The sequence below is a fragment of the Pteropus alecto genome, unplaced genomic scaffold (assembly GCF_000325575.1).
Source record: "Pteropus alecto unplaced genomic scaffold, ASM32557v1 scaffold68, whole genome shotgun sequence".
Taxonomy (NCBI): domain Eukaryota; kingdom Metazoa; phylum Chordata; class Mammalia; order Chiroptera; family Pteropodidae; genus Pteropus; species Pteropus alecto.
The window spans coordinates 9,276,953-9,286,832 of NW_006441386.1; the positions used below are offsets into that span (position 1 = coordinate 9,276,953).

The 9,880-nt window shown below is 36.9% G+C and overlaps 1 protein-coding gene across 1 annotated transcript in view; it reads left to right on the top strand.

Moving 5' to 3' along the window:
• LOC102890097 (NXPE family member 3) overlaps positions 1-6,765 on the top strand; it is a 29,303-nt gene extending 22,538 nt beyond the window's left edge. Inside the window, exon 5 of the mRNA XM_006918636.1 lies at positions 6,233-6,765. Coding sequence (XP_006918698.1) covers positions 6,233-6,765 — 533 coding nt within the window. The remainder of the gene's footprint in view (positions 1-6,232) is intronic.
• The last annotated feature ends 3,115 nt before the right edge of the window (positions 6,766-9,880 follow it).

The window sequence follows — 9,880 nt, forward strand, 5'->3', positions numbered from 1 at the left end:
CAGATAATTTATTGGGAAAAAAAAAATCAGATTGAGGATGGGGAGCTGATAGATTGAAAAGTCTTAAGAGACATAGCCACCAATTGAAGTCTTTCTCTGTGTGGTTGTCATCTATTTGATAAATATTTAGGGTTTTTTTTTTTTTTTCATTATTTTCCCAATTTCAGGAATTTCCCTTTTCAGATTTAATTTTTGAATATGTATTGTTTGTACATGAGTCAAAACTATATAAAAAATTATGCAAAGAGAAGTTTTATTTCTATACCTGCCTCTCAAAACGTGTCTCCCATCCAAGTACTAACCAGCTTAACCCTGCTTAGCTTCCGAGATCAGGCGAGATCGGGAATGTTCAGGGTGTCATCATCATAGACTTTAAGTTTATATATATATGCATGTATATACATCAGTGGGTGTGCATAATTTTATTTAAAATTTTATTATAAATTATTACAAAACAGAGAAAGTGCATAAAACAGTTAAGCACATAAAACAAATCGTCATAAAGTGATCATCCATATGACTTCCACCCAAAACAAGAAGAGAACACAACCCTCACTCCAGAAGCCCTCTTGATACTATGTCTCCCTGGAGTTATACTCCTTCTCTCTCTTATTATTCTAGAGGTACTCATTATTCTAACTTTTATAATATTTATGCCCTTGTTTTTCTCGATAGTTTTGCCAATTTATTAGGCATTCCTAAACAATATATGTGAATTTTGCCTGATTTTTAGCTTCACATAAATGAAAACATATGCTATGAATTCTGTAGTGTCTGGTTTCTTTTGCTCAATATTATGTATTTAAGATTCATTCATATTCTTTCATGTAGTTGTAGTGCATCCATTTTCACTGTTACATGGTATGTAATTGTATGATTATATCACACTATATTTTTACATTCTACCGTTAACAGAACTATCACGAAAAATGCTACTATAAATGTTCTCGTATGTGTAATTTTACAGTTCACAGGAGCATGTGTTTCTATAAGATGTCACCTGGCGGTAGTTCTGCTGATCAGAGTAGATGTATCTTTAAGACTTTTTGGATTCTGCCAATTTTTAAGAAGCAGTTTTACCAGTTTACTCTTTCACCAGCAGTTCTTGTCGTTCCACATTCTTGCTTATCATTTTTTAATATCTGGCAAAATTTATGAGTGTGTAGTAGTGGCTCATGTGGTTTTCATTTGAATTTCTCTGATTAGTTATGAGGGAACACCTTTTAAAAAAATAAGTTTTGGATATTTTGGGGTACCTGATCAACCTGGCACCATTGACTGAGAAGTTCATCCTTTCCCCATTCTTCATCATAAATCAGATGTCCATATGTCCATCTACTTGGGGACTATTCTCTTTAGTGAATCTATTTGTCTAAACCAGCACCACCACCACCCAGTCTTCATTACCATAGTGTTGTAATAATTCTGGATTTCTAGTGGACAAGACCTACATTTTTGTTCTCTTTTGAAAAGGCCTTGGTAGTCTTTTGGTCCTTTGTGCTTCCACATGACTCTTAATCAACTTGTGGAATTGCAAAAAAAGAAAAATAAATAAATTTCTTTTGTGATTATATTGAATCTATAATACAATCAGGTTTCAACTGAGATATTAAAACATGATATATTTTTCTGGTAATACTATTTTAGTTACTGATTTTTAATATAATTGCATTGTGACTAGAGGATATATTTTAAAATTTTTAAATATTTTGAGATTTGATAATACTCAGGTTTTGGCCCAGTATGAAATCAATTTTGTAAATGTTCCACATAATTCTGCAATTGATAGCTTTATTGTCTAAATAGGACTATGTTTTAAAACATATTGCTCTAATTTTTACATCGTTACTAATTTTTTGTCAACTTATATTACCAATTACTGAGAGATATGTATAAAAATCTCCCAGAATGATTGTGAATTTTTGTTTTTTCTCTGTGTGTATTTTGAAATTTGCTTTACTTATTTAATGCTATATCAGATACATATCTTTTTAGAGTTATTACAGATTCCCGGCAAATTAAACTTTTTACCATTATGATGAAACCTTTCTTATTTCTAGAAATGATGTTGCCTTATGGTCTAAATCAGCTTTCTTTGGTTACTGTTTGCATGGTATATCTTTTTCTACTAGATTTGTTTGAATTAAGATTCAAATAAGGCACACACATTTCATTTGGTTAAGTTATTTACATTTCTCTTAAGGTTATAATGCTATTCAAATTATCTATTACATATTAGGTGAGTTGTCGTAGTTTGTGCTTTTCAATAAGTTGGTCCATTTCATCTAAGATGTCAACTTTGTGTGTACAGAGTTGTTTGTAATGTTCCTTTATACTTTTGATGTCTGTTGTATGTAGCGATAGCCTCTATTTCATTCCTAGTATTGGTAATTTTTGTCTTCTCTTATTTTTCATTTGATTTTTTTATATATTTTCAGTCAAATGTGATTAGATATGGATTTTTCAACAAATTCTACTTTGGCTTTGTTGAAATCTTTGAAACAGTAGATTGGTGACCTTTATTATGTTTTTTATTGTTTCTGGGAAATTCTCAGCCCTTAGCTCTTCAAATATTACCTCTTATCTTTCCTCCTTTTCTCTGGCATGCCAATTAAATTGTGTTCTATTTTTTTTCACTTTAATCTCTGTATCTCCCCTCTCTTCTGTGCTTTTCATCTTTTTCCCTCTTCGTTTATTCTGGGTCTTTCCAATTTGTGTATTAGTGGCACAAGTCACTACTTTTAACTCACTACTTTTCTATTCAGTTGTGTCCAATCTGCTATTAAACCCAACCATTGGTTCTAAATTTTACTGTATTTTTTACTTCCATAATTTCTAGATGATTCTTTTTCAGATCTCCGATATCTCTTTTACAGTTTCTGGTTCATTGCTGAGATTTTCAAAGTAGACTTTTATTTCCTTGAAATAATAAGCACAGTTGCTTTACAATTTGTGTCTGATATTCCAGTATCTGGAGTTCCCATAGGCTTTGTTCAGTTGTCTATTGTCTCTATTTGCCTTTGGCTTGTTTTGTTTTGCTTCGTCATATGTACTGTGATATTTGTTTTCTGGATGTTTTATTTGACAAAATGCTTTTGCTAATAATGTAAGATCTAAGGCAATGTTATCTTATTCTGAATAAGAGTTTTTATTCCGGCAGACATCCGAAAGTGCTTACATTTCAGGAACAAGGTTTGAAGTTTTTGAGTCATCTAAATAATCCCTGAAAGTGCAGTACACACCAACATCCAGAGTGAAAGTTCTTCAGTTTCTAGCCCAGTACAGGGAATGTTACTCTAGAGTCTCTTGCTTGGTGGATGCTAAGTTCCAACCCCTACTGTGCCAGCCTATAAAACCGCCAAAAAATACGTATCTGCCTTTTCAGTGAACTTCCGTGGATTGGTAAATGATCCCAGGTCAGCCAAAAGCAGAAACTGATTGCCAAAGGACTTTGACCCATGCCATTCCACTGCTTGAGAATGGCAAAAGCAGTTTCATGTCTCTGCTGTCTTTACTCACATATACTACTACTTTAAAATCAGCCCTAATCTATTTCTTTGATCTCCAGTTCTATTCTTCTCTTCTCATGATAATTTTTTAAAGCTTTTAAATGACTGTTTTCAGTTGTCTTCATCAGGGTCTTTGGGCCAGATCTCACAGTGCGCCGTTAGCAAATGATGACATATTGCATAGAATATTCTGTTCCTTTTTTCCCACTTAGTATATTTGGGATTTATCTCTTTATTCGTACTTTTTTTGTTTTGTTTTGTTTTACTGCTGTACAAGACTCATTGTATGAATGTCCCTTATTTCTGGACACCTGGTCCTTTTCAAGTTTTTGCTATTATGAATAATGCCACTGTGAATAATCTCATCATATGGTATTTAGTATTTATTCAAGTGGTCCTATAGGATAGTCTCCGAGTAGTTGTATGTTTCAAATAGTAAATACAAAGTAGATTTGTTTGATCTTGCCCCAAACTCCCATCTTATATGTCCAATGGCAATGAATAAGGGTACCTATTTCCTCATAGCTTCAACAGCCTATGTGGTTTAGTTTGGATTTTTGTCTTAATCGAATAAATGAGAATTCCAAGTCATTCAAATATAAATACTTTATTTTATTGACTTTATTATATAACTACTTGTATTTAATTTCTTCTTACTTTTCTGGTCTTTTCTTCTCAGTCTTCTCCTTCTCTACTCATCCTCTAAATAATAAAGTTTTTTGAAGTTATTATTGGATACTCTTCTTTTCCCCCTTGTCATCTTCCTAAGTGATCTTGCCCATTCCTGTGGCTCTGATGCCATACATAATTACAGTGAATTTAATTAATCTTTCTGGCTCAGACTTCTCTTCTGAACTCCAGCTGCCAATTTTATATCTCCATGTCAATGTCTCTCAAGCATCCAAAAATTCAATACAGCACTAACTTCTGGATCATCATCCCCCTTCCCCAATCACTAAAATATAATCCAGACTTCCTAAATCACAGTAAGTACCATTGTCTGCCAATTGCTAAAACCAGGAACCAGGGACTCACTGATATATCCTGTTCTTTGATGCTAGTATCCAATTAATTATCTAATCCTGTCTCCTCTACATCAAAAATACATCTGTTTCAGTTATTCGGGATGAATAAATTCTAGAGATCTAATGTACAGCATGGTGACTGAAGTTAATAATTCTGTATTGTATGTTTGAAATTTGTAGAAAGGTAGATCTTAATAAGTGTTCTCACTCCCCACACACAAAAGGTAACTCTAAGTAATAAATATGTTAATTAGTTTAATTGTAGTAATCATCTTAAACCATCCTGTTGTACACCTTAAATATAGGCAATTTTTATTTGTTAATTATATTTCAATAAATCTGGCAAAAAAATTATCTACTAAAAGAAAAAATATATATATGTGGAACCCACTCTCTTGCCTCTATCTCTTACTTCTCCCCATCCTTGACCATTGCTAAGCTTATCACAAAGTTTTTTAAACTGGGCTCCTATTTCACTTCTTAGTACTTCTGCCTCCACCCCAGGTTTCCATACAGTAACAAGCATGAGCTTTTTAAAATGTAAATTGGATCATGTTACTCACCTTCAGTGGGCTCTAATTTCTCTTGAGACAAAAATCAAAATTATTACCATGATCCATAAGGAACTACATGACCAGGCCTTGTCTACATCTCTAACCTCATTCCATGGCACTCATTATGCTCCAGAAGCACCAACCTCCTTTTAGTTGCTCAAAATTTCTAACCTCCCTTCTATGTCAGGAAGTCTCTTTCTCTCCCAAGGGACAGTAAGCTCCATGAGAGCAAGGATGTCTGTCTGTTTTTCACCGTTGTATTCAAAAGTACCCAGAACAGTGCCAATTTTTACATATAAAATATTGTTAGATAAATGTAGCTAAGAGTTCTTAAGAGCTTAAACTAAAAGTTGGATGCAAGAATCGGACATAGGAAGCCTTAAAAATGAATAATGAATAGGACCTGGTGAATTATTTGACTTTGGATTAAAACACAGAAAGGCACCAAGTACGATTAAAGGCTTCCCCCTGGAGAGCTAAGAAAAAAACTATAAAACATTGGAAAGTCTCCCAAAACAATAGCTGCTGGCATGGGACAGTAGAGGGAAGTTCAGGACATAGAGAGATTTGTGCAGAAATGATAGATTCATTTATTGAGGCAATGTACAAAATGTTCGAGGCCATGGTGGACTGAGAGAAGATATTGATTGGCAAGTGGAAGTGTAGAGTCGAAGCTCAGGAAGCCATCAGTTCTTAGACAAAAACTGAAGAGGTAGAAGTGAATGAATTCCTCAAAAGGAAGAAGACAGTAAAAAATGTGGATAATAGTGATAGAATTTTAGGGACTGCCTCGTTTACAGAGTGCAAGAAAAATGTGAAGCAAACAACTGAGCAAAGAATGACCAGAGTGATAGAAAAAACGGGATAATGTAGTGTTACAGAAAGCAGGAAAGAAAGGTTTTTGGAAGAGGTAACTCAGCATAGGGAAGTCAAATGCCTTAGAGAAATAAAAGCAAATTGAATAGGAGTTTGGATGGATACTAGATCTTTGGGAAACTTGAAAACTTGGGGAATGTGGGGAAACATTTGGGTTTAGAGACAGAAGGCTTATGTCCTAGGAAATGAAAACTAGATTTTTCATTTGTACAAGAGGATAGAACACAGTCCTATTAACCCTAAGCATTCTCTCTCTATCTCCCCACAGCCCTGAAGCCGGTGGATCTACATGTCCCATATCAGACAGGGCCTCTGATGGCCGTGGAGACAAATCGGGGCATAGTGCTGAACTGGCGGGCCCACAGCTGGCCCCTGCGCTCCCGCCGCACACCAGTGGCCTCCCTGCACTCTGTGGTCCGGGAGCTGGGGGGCCTGGCCGGGGGCCCCCAAACCGTGGTGGTGCTGGGGCTGGGCGCTCACTTCACCACCTTCCCTCCATCCATCTTTGTGCGAAGACTGGCAGGGATCCGGGCAGCTGTGGCTGCGCTGCTGGCCCGGGAGCCCCACACTCTCGTGGTCATCAAGCTGGCCAACACCGGCTACAAGTCTGTGTATGGCAGTGACTGGTTCACCCTCCAAATGAACCGGCTCCTCCAAGCTGCCTTTGCTGACCTCCGCGTGGCCTTTGTGGATGCCTGGGAAATGACCTCCAGCCTGGCGCTGCCTGACAGCATCCACCCTGGGCAACTCATTGTCCGTAATGAGGTGGACTTTCTCCTCTCCTTCATCTGTCCGACCTGAGTGCTTCTGCGGACTCTGGGGCCATAGGAATATTGAAGAGAACTGCAGCAATCGTGGGACCCTGAACTAATAATGACTCAGAGAACAGTGGTTGCCCTAAGACTTACCACCTAAGGTTAATCAATATTAATGTTTTGAGGACCATCTTTGCCTACATCTCTCTATACGCATCAAATATATGTGTGTGTAATTTTAGATAAACAGAATAATATTTTACATGCCTTCTTTTTTTCCCCTCCAGCTTTATTGAAATAAAATAGACAATTAGTTGCTCATATTTACATTGTACAATTCAATGAGTTTTTTTTTCCAATTATAGTTGGCATACAATAATAATATATGTTTCAGTTGTACAGCATAATGATTAGAGCTCAAGTGATCACACCATTAAATCTAGTACCCCTCTTCTCCCTTACATATTTATTACAATATTGTTAACTATTTTTCTAATGCTGCATTTTATAACTCAATGACTATTTTGTAACTATCCATTTGTATTTCTTAATCCCTTCACCCTTTTTCACCATTCCCCCAACCCTCCTCCTGTCTAGTAGCCCTCAAAATATTCTCTGTATCTGTGAGTTTGTTTCTGTTTTTGTTATTGTTGTTTATTTTGTTCTTTAGATTCTGCATGTACGTGAAATCACGTAGTATTTGTCTTTCTCTATCTGACTTATTTTATTCAGCGCAATACCCTCTAGATCCATCAAAGCAATATCTTTTTACATCCCCATCCTTTTAGTCTGTGTATGTCTTTTCATCTGAAGTGATTCTCTTGTAGGCAGCATATGTAGGGGTCTTGTTTTCTTATCCATTCAGCTACCCTATCCTTTGGTTAGAGCACTCAATTCTTTTCCATTTGAGGTAGCCATTGCTAGATATGTAGTTATTACCATTTTTTATTCATGATTCGGGTACATGTTATTTCTTCTTAAAAAAGCCCCGCCAACATTTTCTGTAATAGTGGCTTGGTGCTGATGAATTCCTTTAGCTTATTTTTGTCTGGGAAGCTCTTCATCTCTAAATGATAGCTTTCCTGGGTAAAGTATTCTTGGTTGTAGGTCCTGGGTTTTCAACATGTTGAATATTTTGTACCAAACCCTTCTGTTCTGCAAAGTTTCTTTTGGGAAATCAGCTGCCAGTCTTATGTGTATTCTTTTGTAGGTAACTACTGCTTTTCTCTTGCTGCTTTTAAGATTCTCTCTTTGTATTTAACCTTTGACACTTTAATTATGATGTGTCTTGGTGTGGGCCTCTTTGGGTTCATCTTTTTTTTGGACTCTCTGAGCTTCCTGGAGTTGAATATCTATTTCCTTTACTAAGTTAGGAAAGTTTTTTATCATTATTTCTTCAAATAGCTTTTCCACTTCTTGTTCTTCCTCTCCTCCTTAAGGTACCCCTATTACACAGATGTTTTTACACTTAATTTTATCCCATACTCCTTAAATTATTATTATATTCTTGGCTACTTTTTGCTTGCCATTCTGATTGGGTGACCTTGGCTTCCCCATCCTCTATATTGGTGGCTTGATCCTCTTCTTCATCCACTCTGTTCATTCCCTCTAATATACTCTTCATCTCAGATAATGTGTTCTTCATTTCTGACTGGTTCCTTTTATCATTTCCATTTCCATTTTTATGTTTTTTTTTTTTTATCTCTGTTAAAGTTCTCACTGAGTCCATCTACTCTTCCCTTAATTTCATTGGTCATCTTTATAACCAGTGTTTTGAATTCTGCATCTGTTAGATTACTTGACTCCATTATTCCTGGATCTCTGTTCTCTTCTCTCCTATGGTTTCTGCTTCTTTGTCTTCCCATTATGTCCAGCAGCACAGTCTCCAGAGGGGTTCAGCTGTAGGCCAATTTTAGCCCCGGCCTGTGTCCCTCTAGGGCCACCTGTTAAGATTCAGCAAGCAATCCAGAGATGCTGTTCTTATAGTTGCCTCAAGAAATCACACCAGAAACTGAAGTTAGCTGCCACTAGTGTGGGTCTTGGAGCTTACTCTGCAAGTTGCGTAGGACTCGCCAAGGACACAATGTGGTTTGGGTAGGGCCGTAAATTGGGGGAAGCGGGGTTTCAAGGAATCTTCTGGGCAGAGCGACCTCTGTTATCTAGTTTGATGATGTCTCAGCTATGATGGTGCTGCATCTGCACACTGGGGTGGGGGGTGGGGTCCACAGAGGAAGGATGGATACCGCTGTTACCGGAGAGTGGGGTTCCTCTCTTGACATGTTGTCCAGGTTCTTGATGTCTTGAACAAAGAATTGAGCAAGACACCAAAATATAGCAGAAAAGAATAACTTTATTAGAAGAAATAGTACATTTCTAGATGTGGAAGCAGGTCTGAGCAAAAGAAGAATGGCTCAAAGGCCTGGTTACAAAGTCTTTGGGGTTTTTATCCCTATTTGCTGTGAGTGGTTATTTTTCACTTGCTTTCTGTGCAAGTGATGAGTTCAGTCTGTTATACTGATATCAATTAACTTCCAGACATATGTGTCATTATAATGATGGTATAATGAGGCTCAGTTGAATTGAAGGTCATTGGGGTCTTCATTGCACAGGTGTGAGTGACTGGCTGAAACTTGTACCCAATTATTTGCTTGTCTCTTTCCTTGTATGAGTTACTTTTAGACCAAAAATGCCTTCTGGCTTGCTTAATTGTGGGCAGAAAAGGGGTACCCTTTCTAGACTAGGATGGCCTCAGTATCTTTGCAGGTGGACCCAAAACCCCTTATCTAACTTTCCTGCCTAACCTTTTCCTAAGAGCCATGAACCCCTTTTTCTTAGTATGGATGTTGAGGGACGGGAGATCTCTTCTTCTGTATCTGCTTCCTGCTGGGAAGGGTCGTAGTCCCTGCCTACTTTTCATAGAGCTCTTTCTCTCTCTGTTTTAGTCAGGATAGGGTCTTTGGTTTCCTGCTCTAGTGCTGCCTCTGTCCCTAGACAAGGAAAAACAAAGATACAAACTTGTTACTTGAATCATATATCTATTTAAGTTTCTATTATTGATTTGCCTATCAAGTGGGTAAAGGAAAACAAACTTATTAATATATTTCGTAAAAAAGAAAAAAGAAAAAGCGGTTAAAGGTCTCTTCTCTTCTCGGACTCTAAAG